This window comes from Oryza sativa, chromosome 1 (assembly GCF_034140825.1).
Source record: "Oryza sativa Japonica Group chromosome 1, ASM3414082v1".
Taxonomy (NCBI): domain Eukaryota; kingdom Viridiplantae; phylum Streptophyta; class Magnoliopsida; order Poales; family Poaceae; genus Oryza; species Oryza sativa.
In genome coordinates, this window is record NC_089035.1 from 15,220,583 (window position 1) to 15,241,419 (window position 20,837).

Here is a 20,837-nt window from a genome sequence, read left to right on the forward strand (position 1 = left end):
AAAAAATTTGACACCACGAAATACCAAATATCTAGAGGTACCAAATTTATATTATCATCTTCGGGTACATTTTTAAGAACAGTAAAATTACTCATAGTCCATGCTGTTTGTACTTTTTATTCGGGATTGTTATTAATACTTAATAGTGTCAAAGACCGTTACAAGTAATAACAATGTGTTGAGGCGTTGAGCGAATCCATTTAGTTTTTAACTTAAAAATAGCACTTCCTCCGTTTATGTAAGTTTGGCCAGGCTTTAATTTTTTCTAAGTTAACAATTCTTATAACACCAAATTTCATTAAATCCAACAGTCAATATATTTTGATGGAATATTTGTTCGGTGTTGTTCTTTTATAAACTTAGTCTTAAGAAGTTTGACTTAAAAAAAGTTAAACTATATTATAGAGTGCATTATTTATTTAGGGAAAAGTCCGAATTACACCCCTCAACTATTGGATGAGTATGAATTATCCCCCTAAACCTAAAAACCAGACATCTTTAACCCACAACTATCAATATGGATGAAAAACCCCCTAACTTGACTCAGTGCGAATTTGGATCATACGTGGCGGTCCAGTCAGCTTAAAAAATGGTGGGACCCACCTGCCAGCTCTTCCTCTTCTTCCTCGTTGCCACTGCTTAAAAAAAGCTATGTCGAGGGTGAGGCGGTGACAAGCGACACGGGAGGAGCCAGTGAAGGAAGCTGGGGGGCAGGGCTGGCGCATCTCGCCGCACCAGTAGAGGGGGGCGACTGACATCGACACCGGGCTCAGATATGATGATTTTGATTTGGGGGAGTCGGTCGAGAATTTGAGAGCAATGGCGGAGAAAGTGAGCCAGGGGAGCACGGTAGGGGAATGATGGCGTCCTCCGGGGTCGCCGTCACCATGACCACCGTGCCCATGACGGAGGAGCACATCGATGCCTTCACTCACCAGGTCCGCCTCTGCTTGGTCCCCCTCAAGGATGTGGCTGGGCCACCGCTGACGTCGCCCTGGCACCGAGGCGGAAGGCGATGACGACCACCACTGGGGAGGAGCGCGTGGCGGTGGCGGCCGTCGAGGAGGAGTGCAACTGGGGGCGGTGGGACTCGAGTGGCGGAGGTGGAGGAGCTCGAGCGACACTAGCTGGAGGCGATGGCCGGAAAGGGAATCGGCGGCGATGTACAGGTCGGTGATGTTCATAGGGAGCTCCACGCAGCAGGCCGGCATGAGCTTTGGCGGCGAGCACGCACAACAGCAGCCGTGCCCCCCCACCGCCGTTCTTGGCTCCCCCTCCGCCACTCCGAGCTGGCTCCATCGTCCCCGCCTGTTGCCGCTGCTTCGAGGTGCCTTCCCCGTCCCTGCCCGCTACCACTGTCCTCAGCTCCCCTTCCGCCACTGAGCTGCCTCCCTCGATGATGCCCGCCATCGCCATCCTTGACTCCTCCTCGGCCGGTTGCTCGGTGATAGAGAGAGGGGGAGTCGAGAAGAGAAAGAGAAAGAGAAAGAGAGAGGTGAGGGGAAAGAGAGAGAGGATGAGACTAAAAGGTGGGACCTATCGATTTAAAGAAAAAGAATTGCTGACTGGATTGCCACGTAGGACAAAAACTGCTCCGAGTTTGAGTTAGGGGGTAATTCGTCCGGTATTGATAGTTAAGGGTGAAAGATATCTGGTTTTCGGGTTTAGGGGGGGGGTAATTCGTACTCACCCAATAGTTAGGGGTGTAATTCAGACTTTTCCCATTTATTTATCGGCTCCATGTTGACAGGCTAGGTTTGATCAAATGATGTCAAATCATTTCAACGTACCAGAACACTGCATATAAGGGGCAGATGACTCGGTATGGCGAGCTGTGGCGCTCGCCATACCTTGATCTGCTAGTGAGACCCCCCCGGGGCGCGTCCTCCTTCCTAGGACGCCGCGCCGCACCGGCACGATCGAGAGAGGGAGAGTGAGAACATGGCGCGATCGAGAGAGAGAGAGAGAGAGAGAGAGAGAGAATGGGCCTAATTAGTTGGCCTGGTTCATCCTTTATGTGCGAAGGCTTGACGAGTTCAAAGTTTGTCATGATTTAGCAAGCCTAGCAAAAAAGATGGCTGAACTTGAGAGACACATTGTATTTCCATTGGTATATTGTCTCATTGAGTTAGTATTGCTTTTACTGGTGGCGACTAGATCAGTTGAGAGGGCCTTCTAGGTAATGAAGATTATCAAGACGGAGCTACGCAACAAGATGTCCGATGGTTGGCTCAATGACTTGATGGTGTGCTACATCGATTCAAAGGACTTGATTTTCAAAAAAAATCAAAAAAAGTATTTCAGAAAAAGAAAAGTAGGCAAATGCAATTGCCTAAATCTCCTAGACCTCTAAGCAATTAAATAAATGTTTGGTATACCTTCACATTTTATTCCAATCATTGCTCTTTATGTTATCAATCTTAAGTATATAGTATACTAATTAATCTTTGCAATTTGTTTTGCAGTTTCTATATGTCTATCTATCCTCACTAGTCTCTAGTTCTTATATGTGATGCATTGCTGACAGCTGGAATCTTAGAGGTATTATTTACAATTTTGGCAAATGGATGATGAATGTGAACCTATGGCTAGTGCTTGTTGCCATGTTTGAGATTGCGTCATGATCGGATAATGTTGCGTCATATAATATAGTGCATTAAGATTGTTTTTTTTTCTTTGTGCTAGTCCATGGGCCACACCGGCGACACCGTCACACCTAATTTTTTTTCCCGTCCTCCACCACTGTGCATATATAAAGATAAGCAGCATTATTAATTTGAAGGTGCCTCTAGGAAAAAAACAGAACAACAATTTTCTACGGCGAGTGCCCGAGCGGAACGCCACACCACACAAAGATAAGCATGCGAGATTTAGGCACAATGCTATTCTTAGTGCCACAATGCAGCACCGACACCTGCCAAGCCTAACCGTGAATCCCTTCTTAACTCCCGCCATGGCGCTCCTCTCCAACTCGAGGAGGACACGCACGTTGCCACCACAGGCTACGCAAAATTCTCTCCCTTCCTCCTCCACCACCTCCACTCCGACGATCCTCCTCCTGATCCTGTGCCGGCCGGCGATGGCGTACCGGTTGCTGGAGCTCACGCTGGTCTCCGCGAGCGACCTCAAGAAGGTCACTCTCTTCTCGCGCATGCATGTCTACGCCGTCGCCTCCATCTCCGGGAGCAACGTCCCCATGCCCATGCACGGCACCCACGCCGACCGCAACGGCGGCAGCAACCCCGCGTGGAACACCGTGCTCCACTTCCCCGTCCCCGCCCGCTTCGACACCCGCGGCCTCGCCCTCCACGTCCAGCTCCGCGCCCGGCGCTCCTTCGGCGGCCACCGCGACGTCGGGGACGTGTTCGTGCCCCTCGACGACCTCCTCGCCGGCGCGCACGACGGCGGCGAGCCGAGGCCGGCTAGCTACCAGGTGCGCCGCCCCATGTCCGCCCGCGCGCACGGCACGCTCTACTTCTGCTACAGGTTCACCGACGTCAAGCATCCCGCCCTCGAAGCCATCGAGGCCGCGACCGCGACCGCGACGAGCAGCGCCACCAAACAAGGGCAGTACGTGCCCATGTACGCGCAGGACTCTGATGAGAAGGCGACGGAGAAGAGCGTGTCGTCGCCGGTCACCGCCTACCCGCCGCCGTCGAACGCCGTGGTAGCGCACCCGCCGGTCGTGCCGTACGGCGCGCCGTACGGAGGAGGGTACCCACCGCATCAGCAGCAGTACGGTTACGCGGGTCAGCCGCCGTACGCGTACAACGCCGGCCCACCGCCGCCGGCGACGTACAGCTACGCGGCGGCACAACAGCCGGCGGCGAGGAAAGGTGGACGAATGGGCATGGGCCTCGGACTCGGGCTCCTCGGCGGCGCGGTCGGCGGGATGATGCTCGGGGAAATGGTCGGCGACATGGAGGCTGACGCCGCCTACGACGCCGGGTTCAACGACGCACTGGAATTTTAGGTCTTTTGTCGTGTTTTCCTGTGTACATGGGCAATGCACCTGTATAAATTTGTCACGTGCATAAGAAATTTCACGATCCAACAATGGGAAACGCGATGTCAGGCCACAAGGGTAAGCAGATCCTAAATCAACGCTATATATATATATATATCATCCAGTACGTACAACCACACATCTCTACTCCTTAAAAAATTCAAATTGGTGTTGGTGATAGTGAAGCCAAAGCAGATATAGGATCTAACATACAAAGCAGACATGCGATCCAACATACAAACCATCGACACGTTTGGAGCGACAAAAATAAAAGAAGACGTACACGCGATCCGGAACAAAAAAAAAAATCGTAAAAAACAGAAACGCCCCGCAACCTGCGCCCCCTCCTCCGCGCGCCTCCATCGCCGCCCCGCACCCTCCCATCGCCTCTCCTCCGCGCTGCCCCTCCACCAGCAGGCGGCGCGGTCCATCGCCGCCCCGCGCCCTCCCCTCGCCTCTCCTCCGCGCCGCCCCTCCACCAGCAGCCATCTCCACACCGCGCCGGCGCCCCTCTCCTCTCCACCCGCGCCGCCGCCGCCCCTCGCCTCCCCACCGCGCCTCTACCCCTAGCCGGAGAGGCGCCGCCCCTCCACCTCCACCAGAAGCCGTCCCCACACCGCGCCGGCGACCCTCGCCTCCCCACCGCGCCTCCACCCCTAGCCGGAGAGGCGCCGCCCCTCCACCTCCACCAGAAGCCGTCCCCACACCGCGCCGGCTACCCTCGTCTCTCCACCCGTGCCGCCCTCGACCTGCGCCGCCTCCTCGCCGCCGTCGAACGCCGACGCCCCTCGACGCCCTCGACCGCCGCTGCCTCCTCGCCGCCCTCGACCGCCGACGCCCCGCGCCGCCAGGCCGCAGCCACCTCCGCCGGTCACGATCGCCGTCATCTGAAGGTATGTATCCCCTGACGATATGGCCGCAACATGTTCCAGTAAGAAGCTCAATCCGTGGTGTGATTTTGAGCCAGCTGTTACGATTAACCTGGCTCTAGGACATCTGCTGATAATATTTATTTTCTAAATCATCTATGTGATGACGTCGACCATTCCTGTGCACCTGTCCAACTCCTGTTTTCTACTCCTTGATTTCCATGTATATACAGCTTGAGATGGTTTGATTTTCTTTTTTGATCAAGCTATCTGAATCGTCTTGTTCTCGAAACATCCCTATAATGTGGTTTATTTTTTTTACCGTGTATTAAACCAAATGTTAGGTGTAGGCAATGAGCTCAAGTGTTCATTTATCATCAGTTCATGTTTCAAGCTTTGTGAATCCCTTCTTTCATCACAAATACATTAAGTAATAATTTTTGCAATCAAGTAGTAATATCCCATTTTTTATGACTACGTGGTTTGTCATGTCATGCTCATAAGTAAGAATATTAAGTTTCTTTGATTTGTGATTGTTGAATGACTATGTGGTTTGTCATGTCATGCTCATAAGTAAGAATATTAAGTTTCTTTGATTTGTGAATGTTGAATGACTATGATTCTGAACGTTTACATCAACCGATGAGAAAAAAACAACCATCAGCAGCACTGAGATTCTGCCTTATGGTTTGTACTGGATTGAACTCTAATAAATTTGGACTTGTGCATTTCAGGGTTCCAATGGATGATGCTAAATTAATTCTTCAGGTCTATGATGCTAAATTGGTTAGTCCATGTTTTGCACTGATATTATCACTGATCTGTAATTGTTCTTGCAGAACTCTTAAGGATCATCTGAAGATTGAATTTGAAAGAGCAGTGGACTGATGTGCTACTTCATTTTATTACTTTGCATGCTCTGAGATCAACAATCTCTCATGATAGATAGCATATTACGTAATGCTGGAGACGTGGATAGAGATTAGTACATTCATTACATATGATAGATAGCATATCCCATTTTTGATGACTATGTGGTTTGTCATGTCATGCACATAAGTAAGAATATTAGGTTGCTTTGATTTGTGAATGTTCAATGACTATGATTCTGAAGGTTTAATCAAATGGTACCTTTTTTTTTCTAAAGGGTTTCAGCAATCCATATTATTATCCATTTACTGTTAGTGCCACTAATCATGGTTGCTGCTCTTTCAAATATGATGCTGTGCAGCATGGAAACAAAAATTGGTTTCTCTTTCATGTTAACAGAAGCTATGAACCATCCTAATACTAATTTATCAATGGCTATTATGCATCTGTTCAATAGTGACTCGATCAGTTATGTGATCTACATCAGTGAGATAACCGAGATCAAATTATTATGTGCATGTGTGACAAAATATTTGCTGTTTAATTTTCCTTCCACCCACTATAGCATACATCAGTGATATAATTGAAATCAAATTATTAATGTGCATGTGTGACAAAAAAAAGAAGTTATTATCTGCATGTGTTTCTCAAATTTAGATAGCAGGCCTAATCTTTTATCGAGCTAGGAGAAGCCCTGAGTGCCCTGGTTAGGAACAACCTGGAGCTATGGTTGATGAATCATGAGTAAAGAGTTTTCGGTTCTGTCAGAATGAAAAATGCCTGACCATAGCTCTGAAGATGAGTACATCTTTTGCAAGTCTTGATCTGTGCACCTCTTCAGCTGACTGCCAGCATGAAAAAAATATGATTATGATTAGGCTTTTTGCAAAACTTGGATTTGTGCACCTTTTTAATTAGGGATGGATGGCAATATGCCAATATGATTGCTGTATAGTAGCTTGAGGCTTTGAGGTTGATGAAGGGTACAGTGCTTCTTCCTGACTTTTTTTTTGTTTCAAAATAGCTTTCTCGGTGCCTTTTTGTTTGCTTATGAATTTATAGCATTTGTGTAGAGTTAATGATTTTATATGTCATTATAAATCAGTTCTTTCATGACCCAAATAAAAATCTAACTCTAAAGCTACAATTTTATTATCGTTTTTTGTGAACCTAAATATACAATTACCCACAGATTTGTATCAGGAGAAACAATCTCATTATCCTTAAAATTATCTAGGTATTCAATATGAATTTTATATGTGAGCATGATCATATGTTCAGATTGATTTCGTTTAAGTTTACATACTGATATTAATTTGATGATCTACTAAGTTCGAATGCCTTAGAAGAAAATAATTATGCCTTTTATTTATTCTTCTGACACAGTCCAAGTCTGTTTGGAGAAGGAAACAGGCTAGGAAAAAAAGTGTGATCATGGTCCGCTGCAAGAAAAGAGGTGCATTTCGTACTATACTTCTTTTCTCTATTGGATCATTTAGTGTGAAAATCCAACATTTTTTTGGCTCTAAGTGAACAGATGTTTTTTTAAAGGGCTCGGGTCATGAAAATTGAACTGTAATTATACAATGGTTATTGTTATTACTGTTGCAACCGGACGCCATTTGATGTTATGCTTGGACGGATGAACACATTCAGATTTATTATTACTTGGAGACAAGATGCCAAATATATGTTCTGGTCATCCATGGGAACCGTTTGGGAGGGTTGTGTTTGCACACGCTTTTGCTTGTACATAAAGATTTATGTTCTAGAAACCAGTGGAAATCATTTTTGGTCGGCAATTGACTGTCGTAAGCTGAATCATTTTTGGCAATGGGAATGAGATCAATTTGCACACATTTAATTATAGGTATTTGCTGTGTAGCATGCATTGGTTTGTACTTGTGCATTAATCTTGAAGTTCACTGGTCTACGAGGGAAACTTCGTTGGAGGGCGGCAACTGTCATGGTTCATGGATGCATACGAGGTGACCCTCCTAATCCAGTGGATTGGCCACCATTATTGGTTAATATTGATTTTGATTCCTGATTTCCTTGCAGCACAACGCCACCTGGTGGCTGACAAGCCGGCAAGTACGAGTATGTCGATTAGTTGTGCATCTTTATTCCATGCCGCTATCATATTTCTGTGCATTCTAGGAACCATTGACCAGTGGCACTCTGCCAGGAAAGTGGCTAATAATGTATCTTGTTGCTACTTATCCAGATCTACATATAATCTCTTTGGTAGTAATTTTGGACTAATCCCTGCTGCATCCTCGGTTTATTGAATTGCATTTTAGGAAAAGCAACAATGGGAATCTGGAGCACAAGTCATCAATGGCGATCTGCAGAAGATAAATCAAACCTGTGATCTGAATGAAGCTCATAGTTTTTCCCAACTCCTTAGTACTACTACTTGCTAGCTGATTCTGATTAGATATAATTGTTGATGGTTTCGAATTAATTTCTAAACAATATGATATTTTGAACTTTTCCTTAAAAATATTTGAAATATGACATTCATCAAATTAAAGCTCAATTGGACTATATCTGTGAAAATTAATTTGACTAACATTTCTTATGAAATTTCAGACTTTGGTGCGTCTTATAGTCACAATGTAGCAAGACTTGTTCAGTCTGGATTGTAAACTCTGGAAAATGGTTTGGGGTGGTTACCTGCTGTTAATTCATTCTATAATTAAAATTTTAATTATCTTCAATTTCCTTTTTATGAGTCTTATATCTATAACTCTTTCCATGCTTGCTTGCCAAAACATATAATGCCTTTTGTTTGTTCATGTTACTAACATCCAAAATTTGTAATTATTTTGCGTGCTATATTAAGTTTTCTATTCCAAGAAATTTACACTCATTGATTATTTAACATCATTTGACCCATAGTGATTTTAAATTTATGTATAATTTTTCCCGTTGCAACGCACGGGCACCCAACTAGTAGGAGTACTACATATATAACTTAATATCAACTTGGTATATATTTGTAATTAAACTCATATTTTGGAAGTTTTAAATCATGAAAAATGTTATAATCAAGATTCCAAACCAAGCACAAATTGGTAGTTAACATTTAACAAAGGGAAAAGGAAGAACAAAAATAGTAGAATAATTTTGACGATTGTTTTCCCTCAAAATTTGCTCTCAAATCTATCCTAAACCGGATTAAATTGTATTTACAAATGTCATAAACCAACTTGGATTGGAAGTTCCAGTCTCTAATTCGAAAATTCCAATATGATAAGAAAGTCCAAATTCCTCAATTCTCAAGCTCTCTGTTTAATTAAAATATTTTGGATGAAAGGTCCTATTTTTCATCGGGAAAGTATCATACATTTCGTCCTTATCCAAAACTCCAAGCTATCTCCTCCACCACACATTCCCTTCCTTATTTTTTTTCTTTTCCTCTTACTCTCTATAGTCTCAAAGACACTGCATTGCCACCATTGCCGGGTGTAGTGGCAGAGACAGAAATTAACAAATCATAGAGTTGGGTAGGGCTCAACTAATGAAGTTTTTTTTTTCAAAAAATTACATGGTGAATTAAGAGAATTTAAGCATGATTATGAAGGCAAGCCTACGGCTCAAGCCCAAGCTTCCCTAGGCTTGCCTCTACTTCTGCCGGGTGTTATGAGAGAGGCCAAAGCTATTGTTGTCGGTGGCTACACGTATTGCAGTGGTAGGCGGTGTTGATGGCAGTGTTGGACTTGGCAACCGATAGGGACCGGATGCGGACACTGCTGGTCCTAGCTAAGGTTGCCTGCCTCGTGCCACTACTCATCTATGTCATTCCCTAGACATCACCTCCTGCTGCCGCATCAGCCACTTAGTAGTTTCGGCGGTTGGAGTATGAGAAGAAGACGGTAGTGGTTTTATTTTGTTAGAGTTTTAGCGATGTTGCAGTCTATTGTTTATCTTATTGCACTTTATTGTATCAAGGTGTTTCATTTTGTTTTGAATCGATGTTGCATCTACTGATTCTTCGTGTTGTAGTCAGTATGTTTAAAATGTTGATTTAGTTGAAACACTTTCGTTCAAGTGATGAAACATTTTTTCCCGATTGATAAAATATATGAAACATTTTTCATCGAGTAATGCAACATGTGAAACATTTTGCAACAATATAGTGTAACACCTTCTGGTGTTTTAATGAATATTGGACGTCTGATTTGTAGCGCTCTCCAGAGTTCAGTTCTGGTATGAAACCCAGTGTTTTAAATCGCCGGCTAAGACATTTAGCAATTGGTCTTCTCAAATAGCTAATAGCGGGCTAAATGGGGCTAGAGCATCTAAATTATACATGAGAGCAAATAGCTAGATCCTCAAACAACTATATCCAGAGATAGCGGAATGGCTCTATGTCGGTGTGTTGTGGTGGAGGCAAAGTAGCTTGCCAGGGGTGGTTTCTTGGTTATTTTGGTTGTCTCGTTTATGGTTTGATCATAGGAAGTTGGAGCTTCTCTTTGGGCTTGACAATGATGAGTTGTGTTTGAGCTTCAATTATGCTGCCGCAAGTGTATAGTTAGTTCTTTGTGTGGTTTTCTTTGCCAGTTTTACCCAATTACCTGTGCATTTATGAGGTTTTTGTTCCTGGTTTACCCTAAAACATGAGTCCCATCATCTTTTAAGGTTTATCCTAAAAATGACGACTGGATTGTTTTGGCCATTGGATATGTTTGTGTTTCCTAATCGCTTCTGCTTCAGAAAGGAGATACAAAAAGAGAGTGAGAAGCATGGGCTGGGCTGCGCCTTGTCAAACTTCACCACCCCAAGCCTCTCAAAGCCTAGCTACGCCATCTACTGCTTCATACCATTGCTAGCTACCACTGTTGTCGCCACACAGTGTAGCCACCACCACCATGGGCTGCGCTAATGCTTACCTCTTCTCTGCTTTCTTGTCTGCTCGCTGTTGCTGTTTTTGCTGGCCAATAACAGGGAAAGGGGTAAGGAAGGGAGAGAAGAAGAAAAGGAAAATTAGGGGATTTTGTGGAATTATAGGATTGGTACCAATGTGGTACTCAAGTTTATGACAAACTACTTGTTGTGATAAATGGACTAGTTTGCTCTATTTATTTTCTTTCATTTTCCTTAACTTATGCATTAATGCTACCATTCTAGTTATATATGCAAGTTTCAAGTTGATATTAATGTAAATGATGCTCTTATTGTTTTATGATTCTATATTCTCAATTTGGTTATGTAATTCAAGTGCCATAGGTAACCATGATGGCGCCATTTGGTTATTTATTCAGAATCCTTGAGTAAGCATTGGTGATCTTGCCCATTTCTTGTGGTAGTTTGTTATATGAAAGAGAAAAATAATGTTTTTAGGTCATTCCTTATCAGTAGTTGTCATGGTTACGAATAAGGCATACCCTCTATTCTACTAGTCATGGAATATACGGATATGGCATACCTTCGTATGTATGATAAAGCTCCGTATGCGATAAGGACATCGACAAGAGATTATGGAAATAATCCTCATGGGCAAGTGCATGACAGAGTACTACTCGGAAAGGATTCTGATATATCATATCGTGCAGTGTCTGGGGTCTCTGAGTTCTACTTGGAGACCAAGAGAATTCACAATATAAATACATACCCCCTGAGGGTCCAAGGCATCGAATCATAACACCAATAACCCGTCACCATAGAAGTAATCCAGAAGACTTGAAGCCTGCTCGCCAGTAGATCTTGTCGAGAATCTCTTGACAAGGATCTTGCTTGTAATCTTGTAATCAGTTGTTCTCTATTGTACTATGTGGTTTCCATATCAATCTCATAAAACCGGATTAGAGCTATTACCTTACAAGGGATCTGAACTAGTATAATCCTTGTCTCTTTGTTTGCTTGACGTCAAATCGTGTAGATCCTCGTATCAACATACCCCAATACTCTCATCATCCGTTCTACAGGTATCCCCCGTCGATAGTGGAGTGCCAGGTAGGGGAACTTGGTGCACAAGGTTCTACCGAGATGATTTCAAGCTTCCCCGACGTCTGCATCAGCACTAGCTTCGGCCCAGGAGATCCAACCCAGACGTCGCTAGTGTGGACTCAAGTTGGATCCATCGTCTTTCCGGTCTACGCTGCAAAACCAATCTCGTATGCCCTAGTGTTTGTCGAGATTGAGAATGGTGCAGCAAAGAAAACGAGAAACGACATCACTTCAGCCGCACCTCCCGTCTCGACAGAAAAGAGGGCGCCGACTACGACAACACTCAGGAAGAAGCCTCAAGCGGCCAAATCTCGTTCTTTTTCTGCGAAACAGGCTCTGACGGACTACAAGGTGGTACAACACATGAAGGCTAAACTCGAAGCTTGCAAATAACGAGATATTCAACGCGTCTCACCAACCAGATTCACCTGGTGTAGTCCAATCAATAAGTCAAGAAAACATGACCTTTCAAACTGCAAGGTTTTCCTTGACGCCACTATACCTCCACACCCCCAGATCCAACAACGACAAGTTCAATCTCAACATGTTGCAGAGGAACAAAGCGTGGAAGGATCTCCAGATCGCTTCGTGGGATCCGTCGGCATTGACCCCCACAAACCCTTAGTTCTACATAGCATGGAGGATCAAGAATCTTCAGCATCTAATACTACACGTGATGTGAACGTTATCGAAGGAGACGCTCCAAGCAATGCAAACCCATGTGATCCACCTCATCGCGAGGCTACAGATCCTGTCCGTACTCATGCATAACATCTCACCGCAATCGACTTGCTATTGAGAGAGTCCTTTCGATCCGGTTCTGTACCCTGAAGCAGATCACTGGTTGGAAGAATACGATCTACAATATCCAACCTCAACAGTGCCTTTACAGCAACAGCTGGACCAGCAACTCAGGGACCCTCTTGTCTTCCGGCACAAGGAGAAGAGGTGCATGCCGATGGGAACGTCGATGCTACCGAAATCCTTTGCGAGCACCCGAGTCGAGATTAGGCCGGAACCTTTGGAACGCCTCACCAAGACGACAAAGTCAGCAGACCCTATCGCCCCGAGATGATCGCGACCTTCGCGACCACTTGAACGGGTGTAGGCGGGAACGATAGGAGCAGGATGACGTCTGCCATCACCAGCGACGTTCTCCACATCGACAACGCAATAACAACGGTAACCGAGGAGGCTGTGACAATAACGCCAAAGCCACCATGATGAAAACAGCTTGTCAAAGAGAAGAAAAAGCAACGCCATGATTTTTTGCTTCTGCAACGAGCGCCTGATGCAGAGCATTGACATTGTTTGGAGGTTCTCAGAGCTGGCTATCCCATTTATTGGAAATGCAGACATGCTAATAACAAGCTGCAAAGCTGGACAACAGCAAGCACACTATGGTATGTTCCCACTTCCGAAGCCGAAATCCGGTGGCATGCCGGCCATCACCTTCTGCACCGTCGGCCTGGCCAGCAGCGCCTCCCACCACGCCTTCACGTGCGGGTACGCGTCGACCACGCCGGCGTACTCCGTCGCCATGAAGTAGCGCATGTTGGAGAAGTGGCTGAGGTCCGCGAGGCTGATGCGGTCGCCGGCGAGGTACCTGGAGCCCGACAGCCTCGCCTCGTACACCCCGAGCACCTTCTCCAGCTTCCGGACGCTCTCGTCCACGACGCCCTGGTCGCGGTCGCGGCCCTCGAACTTGTTGATGATGCAGTGCCACAGGATGGGCCTCACGGCGGCCTCGTGCTGGTGGGCTTCCACGTCCAGCCACACGTCCACCATTGCCGACTCCTCCAGGCTTCCACCTTCTCCGAGTCCCAGGAACTCTGGTTTGTACTTGCGAAAGATGTACCTAGCGATTGCTCGCGATTCTGACAAGAAAAATACAAACGATTTTAGTTTCTTCTTTTGGGCATAGTGTGTTATATAGTATGTGTATCCGTGATCTTGAATAAAGAATTACTGAATCTCTACTATTAATTGAACAGTTATTCAGAGAACAACAAGTATTAGTTTTGATTGGAATAATTCAGAGAAGCAAATAGAATTCAATCGACGAAAACAAGAATACAAGTCAAGCTTGCTTACGATAGAGCGTCAGGTCGCCATCCTCCAGTACTGGAATCTCACCGAACGGCTGCATAATTGATATACAGAAAACAACTTTAATAAGCAGGAATTGAAATGTTCTTAGCAGGAGAAATTAAGTTTGGAAACAACAACTCGTGGGCAAAAAGCGCATCCAAATAACCGAGTATTCATGACAATTCGGATCCTAACGTCTATTGCCAACATATAGTCTACTATTGGGCAATCGAAGTGCAGGTATTCCATGAATCAGCCTGCACTGTAGGTCGCTCTGACCCTTTGGACTAATTTGCGTAACATGCGAAGAAGATATAGTGCGAGAATTATGAGAGGCTCACGTACGTTTCTGGCGAGGTGCTCCGGCCGGCGGTGGTCGCCGCCGGACCTGCTCATCGGAACGACCTCGTACTCGGCGCCGGCCTCCTCCAGGGCCACCAGCACCCGCGCCATCCATGGCGATACCACCCACCCGTACACTTTCATCGGCGCCATTGGTCCTTCTTGCAGCTGAATTTGCCCTGCACTTTGTTGGTACATATATAGTTGCTGCTCATCGGCCCATTTTGTTGCTACCCTGGGCGTCTATTATTGTACAATGTTGACCGTAGTGTGGGGGATTTGGTGATATAAGCGTTGTTTCTTTTGTGATTTATATATTGGCTGCGGAACTGTGGGTCTGTGGCTGCTATTGCCTTGCGTCATTGCTTACGCGAGGGCCATTTGTTTGTTCTTTCCACGCAGGCACGTGCACCTCTGGTTCTATGGAAGTGTGAATTCACCATTCTTGAGAGCTACAGGGGAGCTACTTTTTTCCAAAGAAAAAAAATGGTATATCTCGGCATCTTTTTAAGGCCTATAAATTTTCTCTCATCAGTGGTAGTTGCAAAGTTTGAATGTTATATTTACGTGTTTCTCCTTACATTTTTATACATTTTAACTGAAGTTGACAGAAGCCTAGCTAACGGTAATAACATAAAGGAAGAAAAATAGTTGTGTGATGCAACTCACGTAATCTATGGCAATTCTTAGGATCAATCGTTGGTCATTGGCAAAAGATAGAATATCTGTGAGAATGTTATTGTTTCATTACATATTTGACCGTTTTGACTGATTTAATTGAGTACCAAAATATGAAACAAAATTATGAAAAAATATTTCATAGAAGGCTATTTCATAGAATGTGAGAAACTTTGTAGAAATTTATTTGAGCATAAGTGATTTGTCATTTTTAATTATATGCATGCAAATACAATGCATAAAAAAAAACCAAGAATAAGCCACAAATAATCTGTCAGGGTTATGGATACCATATACCTAATAGTAGTTGACTAAATCTTGGCAGAACCCACCACATACCATGTCTTATACGGATACTGACCTCTGATATGGAGGGAGTTCCGGATAGAGAAAGACAACCATAATTCTGCATGGAAACGACAATGACTACTCGGATTGTATCCATATTGGTTTCCCTAGTTCTACTTAGACAAGGGAACACCTATGGGTATAAATACAAGACCCCATAGGAGGAGAGGGGACACGGAGCAATAGATCAAGATACAACATACAAGCCAACATACGCCAAGACAAGACAAGATGCCGGATATTGACTTCAGAGATAAGCATGGCTAGTCCCTACGGTGTCTACGGATACTGTCAGGAGAGACATAGCGCTGTCTTTGATCTCGCCGGATGTGGATTCGAGGAGGAAGGCTACCCTGTTGTCGACTACGAGTCAGCACTTCAGACCGCCAAGTCGACAACAGTTAGATAGGCTACCTTAAATATTGTACTGGTGTGATCATGGTGAATAAGAGCAATGACCGGCTTCGGCCAACAGGAGTAGGGTTATTACCTGACGATTCAGGGGCTCGAACCTGTATAAAATTCCTCGTCCCCATCTCTTTTATTAAAATCTCGCATATATCCTAGTACCAACGATCCCCATACTATGCAAATACCGGAATCGCGACATCAAACGTCGACACAATCAAATTAGCAAAACAAGATCTGTTTGTTGATGAGTGTGAGTGGTTTCCACAACTTGGCTCCTACAATGTCACATTAGTTACCAAGCAATTTGGCCAAATTAGCTTATTCAGATGAATTACGGAGTTGGGAATTTTTTTTAGGATATACAAAGTCCATCCACTAATCTTGAAGTTTTTATTCGATCCTGGAGCGATTTTATGAGCTATGTGTTCTGTAAATTTGTCACATTTTTATCATTTTGAAGGCTAGGAAGATCATTAGTTTAGTTTTTATTATAATTCAAAGTGTTGACCTAGTTGGCTCAACTAAAGTTAATTAGTGGATGTAAGTTTTTGTAATCTATACTACCAATAGTGGCGGTGGCAGTTAGTCTGTGTCCACCACTACCAAGTGATTTGTGGGAACCAACGATGGTAAGAGAAGTTTCCTAGTTCAAAGGGTGTATGAGTTGTGTGCATGCAGTAAGCACACGGGCTGAAGTGGCCCATCTGAATGTAACTTTCTTTTTTCCGTGTGGTTTCAGGATGGATCTGCTATACGTCATAAGATTTTTTAGGTCTAAAATTATATTTTAATACAATATATGTTGTATAACAAATCTATCTATCTATGATATACTAAAAATCCATTAAATTTCCTACAAACGCTCTCAAGCTGCCATGTGGCATCCTATAAACGCTCTCGAGTCACCATGTGGTACTCTAATAAAATAGATAAATTTGACAATCGATTTTCATTTAAATTGGTAGACTCATTATTTTAGATCGTTAGATTTATCTTTACAGGAAAATAAAAATAAAATCCCCCTCCGTGCGCGCCTCAGGGCTTTCACGGACGTACATAGGAATGATCCATCCCATCTCAGTGCCTTTCCTTTTTTTTAACCCCGTGATAATTAAAATTAAAAACTCTTTTACGTGCCTTAAAAGGCCATAGATAAACACCAACCAACTCTCATCTATTCTCTACTAATAAATAGTCCATTAAACATCATATAAATATTTCTAAACATTTGTATAGTAATCTTAAATTAGAAAAAAAATACATTCGGCCATCAATTTACATTATTTTAGGTCATCATATCTATCTTTTTCTTTAAAAAACATCCAAAACCTCCCTCCACACTCCCATGCAGTGTTAAAGCCCATTAATCATCTTTTAAATGTTTTCAAACCAATCCGTGACACTTCTAAATTAGATAAAATCATAAAAAAAATTAGAACAAAGCATCCAACCATTGGGTTGTGTTAACAGTGAAATTTAGTAAGCCCGAAGTAGTCATCGGCTTAGAGTCAGCATCGGCTTTGAAATCCTGAGATTAGCCTATGAGAGTTGCCAAGTCGTCAGTTGTTGGATTCTTGCTATATTCGGTTAAGGAAATTGATCTACTAAAGGAAGCTTATCCAGAAGAGACCGAGTTCAAAGAGAATGCGGCATGGCAAGTTATCTATTAATTAGTAATAGTTTGTTAGTTTCCTTTTATCTTTAGGAAAGTGTATTTAGTGTCCTATAAGGACTTTATCTTTTCCTTTTATCTTTAGGAAAGTTTCTTTCTTGTTCGACAAGGACTTGTATCAACCCATGGGTATAAATATGTACACCCGGGGTCTATGTAATGTAACACACACGTTCAATACAATCTCGGCGCATCACCACCCTTTTTGCTTTAGTTTTGTTTCGACGAGTTCTTGCTTTCGGGTTGAGCTGCATCGGTTTCGATCTTCAACAAGAGGTAAAACTTGTTATGACGGCTTGTGTTTTCGGGATTAGTGCTTCCATCTTTATGATACTCTAATCTTATTTATGTAATTCGTCGAGTTATCATATATTTTATATAATCTCTGGCAATATTGCTATCTAACCTACAATCGGCTAACATCTATCAGTAGAGGGCAGTCGATTAGGTTAAATATCAACGCTGGCTTAGATTATATACGATATCCACCACTCTATGAAACTTCCAATGGCTTGATTGTCTAGATATTGTCCTTCTTTTCACACTTATAGCTGCATCAGTTGTTTGATCTTATGAGTCGTGATTAGAATATCAATCTCTAGCCTGCTTATTGGTTGCTGATTAGGGTAGTATCAGGGTTTCAACCGATCTTACCTGATTTAACTATACTTGCTTTATATGCTTTATTGACATGTTAAATCTGCCCTTTATGTTAAGATCTTATTGCATTTAAGTATATTAGGCTTTCGTTTGATATATTCTGCTTACTTTAATATCTTAATATAGAGTTGTATCTGAGTACTAGCCGATACATGCTAGATCTATCTGATCAGCTATGCTATAAACATATATAGTCTTGTTGTTGGTATATATTTCAATTTAAGTGATTTATACTGTCTTGGCATGGCGACTGATCTATCCCAATCACTTGATTTAAGTATATATCGACATAAGGATTATATATTGTTAATATCTACAGCCGATCGAGTAGATTTAGTCCTTTATTATCTAATTATAACTGCCGATCGATGTATATATGACATCGGCTCAAAGATAAATGATATGTCATCGGCACTTAGCCGATCGGCTATCGTTTATGGATTTAACCACGGTTTCTTTGTTTCTATTTCTTGTTGATTGCAGGATCAAATCAACTGGTACGCTAGCATACCCGAAGGTGAGTTTTGGACCTGCACTGGAGTTAAGCAGATCTCTCAGGCCTCGTGTTTTTCATCAACACGCAATTGGCACGCCCGGTGGGATCACGAATTTTATATCCACAAGTCTGAAGAAGAAGTCAATGCCAAGATCATGGTCACGGTGGAGAATTTAACGGAGGAACAACAATATTGGCTCGGGGGGCAAGCGCATCAGTTTCAACATGGTGGAGCACATCAGTATCGGCTCATGAAAGCCGATTACAAGAAGCAAAGGAAGATTGGTTTTGGAGTTATCAAGACAAGAAATTTTGAAGCATGAATTCTCGTACTCCAAAACTAGGGGGGGATGTGTTAATGGTGAAATTTGGTAAGCTCGGAGTAGTCATCGGCTTAGAGTCAGCATCGGCTTTGAAGTCCTGAGATTAGCCGATGAGAGTTGCCAAGTCGTCAGTTGTTGGATTCTTGCTATATTCGGTTAAGGAAATTGATCTACTAAAGGAAGCTTATCCAAAAGAGACCGAGTTCAAAGAGAATGCGGCATGGCAAGTTATCTATTAATTAGGAATAGTTTGTTAGTTTCCTTTTATCTTTAGGAAAGTTTTTTTCTTGTCCGACAAGGACTTGTATCAACTCATGGGTATAAATATGTACACCCGGGGTCTATGTAATCTATCTTCATGATCAATACAATTCGGCGCATTGCCACCTTTTACCTTTTCTACTTTGTTTTATCGTCCGGCGGGACTTGGCACCTGACGTGGAGCTGCATCGGTGTTCGATCTCCGGCGAAGGGATAAGTCCAATGTTCCGCCGGTCCAGGCAATTGTATCGTCTACGTCGGCGTCGTTCAAGGCTGCATCAGGACATTCGACCTCTTGGATTACTCTGGTTTGGATGATATATTTGCCTACCTATTTATCATATGTCTATGTTAATCTAGTCTTAGCATATCAATTTAGCTCTATCGGCTGCTTCTCATTTTAGGGTTTCTGCCGGTATCGGCTAAATCGCGTTGCTAGATTAGACTAACTTAGACATCTACCACCCTGAAAACTCAGTCAACGGCTTGATTGTCTAGATATTATGTTTCTTTTCATACTTAGTGCTGCATCAGTTAAGTTTGATCTACTAAGTTGTGCTTAGAACCATAATCTTTAGCCTACTTCTTGATTGCCAATAAGGGTTTCATCGGGGTTTCAGCCGGTGAGTTATTTGGACGTTGCATCGGCTCATAAGGATTGCATATACATATAAGTTGGATTTAGCCGATGACAACAAAGGTTTCACTGTTTAATCTAATCTTGTGGATTTCATGACATCGGACCTCCAGCCGATGTGTGCTTTAACCTTCGGATCGATGCTTATTTATCATATCATTATTTGCCGATTGGTTTATACTGGATTATATTGTTATTTTATTACATCATCATCAGCCGATTGCCTTTATATCATCATCTACATTGGACATATAGCCGATTGCTTAAACCCTATCGCTATCGGCTGGTATTGGCATTGGCTATTATCGGCTATCGGCTGAAGCTACTCCATCGGCTTGTCAGCTGATTGGCTGTTTTGATCTACTATTTGCATATCTTGTCAGTTGCAGGATCAAACTGACTGGCTCGCCCGCATCTCAACAACCTTTGGACCTGCATTGGAGCCAAGCAGATCTCCCAGGCCGGTGTGTTCGATTTTTTCGTCAACAGGTTGTTATTATATTTTTTTAAAAAAATCCCTATTTTTTAATAAAGCTGGTAGACCTATACTTATATATCCTGATAGACATATAACGACTTCCTGTCAAGTTAATTAATTTCTCTCAACATGTATATGGGGGCTATTTACCTATACAATTTGATCTTCATGCATTTATCAATAAATGATCTTTTTAGGAGATAAATAAATAATCTTAAAATGATCATAGCATCTAAATTATATATATGATCTATGAAGACACTAATAAATTAAAGAAAAAATCTTTAAATGATATCATTTTTTTACGTCATAATGTGTACCCCATCTTGCCTAAATTTCATATAGACAACATGTTGAATATATAAACATGATCAGTTGAACACCATACTAATTGTATCAGCATAGAACAATATAGAAACATGAATTTATTGTATGAGCTCTACTTTACTGACATTTATTGTATTGCAATAACCACTGCATAATAATTACTTTAGATAATTGGAACAACTCTAATAGGTTTGAAAAATTATCTAAGCCTGACAATTATTGTATTGCAATAACCATTGCATAATAATTACCTTAGATAATTGGAACAACTCTAATAGGTTTGAAAAATTATCTAAGCAATGCCAAAAAGAAAATTTATGAAACAAATAGTTCTTTTGAAGCATGGCATGCAAATGTTACTCAGTTAATATTCCGCTTCAATAAGTTTCTCAAATACAACTTACGATACATGC

The 20,837-nt window shown here is 42.9% G+C and overlaps 2 protein-coding genes and 1 long non-coding RNA gene across 5 annotated transcripts; 2 read left to right on the top strand and 1 right to left on the bottom strand.

Annotated features, from left to right (window-relative positions):
* Window positions 1-2,949: 2,949 nt before the first annotated feature.
* LOC4325702 (protein SRC2) lies at window positions 2,950-4,054 on the top strand. The gene has a single exon (XM_015767014.3). It carries the CDS (start codon window positions 2,954-2,956, stop codon window positions 3,971-3,973), a length of 1,020 nt encoding a protein of 339 aa, XP_015622500.3. The 5' UTR covers window positions 2,950-2,953; the 3' UTR covers window positions 3,974-4,054.
* Window positions 4,055-4,357: 303 nt separating this feature from the next.
* LOC4325703 (uncharacterized) lies at window positions 4,358-8,295 on the top strand. Of its 3 annotated transcripts, XR_010742572.1 has the most exons (7): window positions 4,358-4,899; window positions 5,610-5,643; window positions 5,715-5,832; window positions 7,132-7,201; window positions 7,631-7,733; window positions 7,807-7,845; window positions 8,049-8,295. It is a non-coding gene; the product is annotated as an uncharacterized lncRNA (long non-coding RNA). The 3 variants fall into 3 exon arrangements; XR_010742573.1 differs by lacking the exon at window positions 5,715-5,832 and having other exon boundaries at window positions 5,610-5,661; window positions 7,616-7,733; XR_010742567.1 differs by lacking the exon at window positions 5,715-5,832 and having other exon boundaries at window positions 5,610-5,661.
* A 4,647-nt stretch (window positions 8,296-12,942) lies between these two features.
* Window positions 12,943-14,303, bottom strand: LOC4325704 (glutathione S-transferase 4). Its single transcript, XM_015767000.3, has 3 exons — window positions 14,137-14,303; window positions 13,795-13,843; window positions 12,943-13,577 (listed from the first exon to the last, which is right to left on the bottom strand). Exons 1-3 carry the CDS (start codon window positions 14,284-14,286, stop codon window positions 13,099-13,101), a joined length of 678 nt encoding a protein of 225 aa, XP_015622486.2. The 5' UTR covers window positions 14,287-14,303; the 3' UTR covers window positions 12,943-13,098.
* Window positions 14,304-20,837: the final 6,534 nt, after the last annotated feature.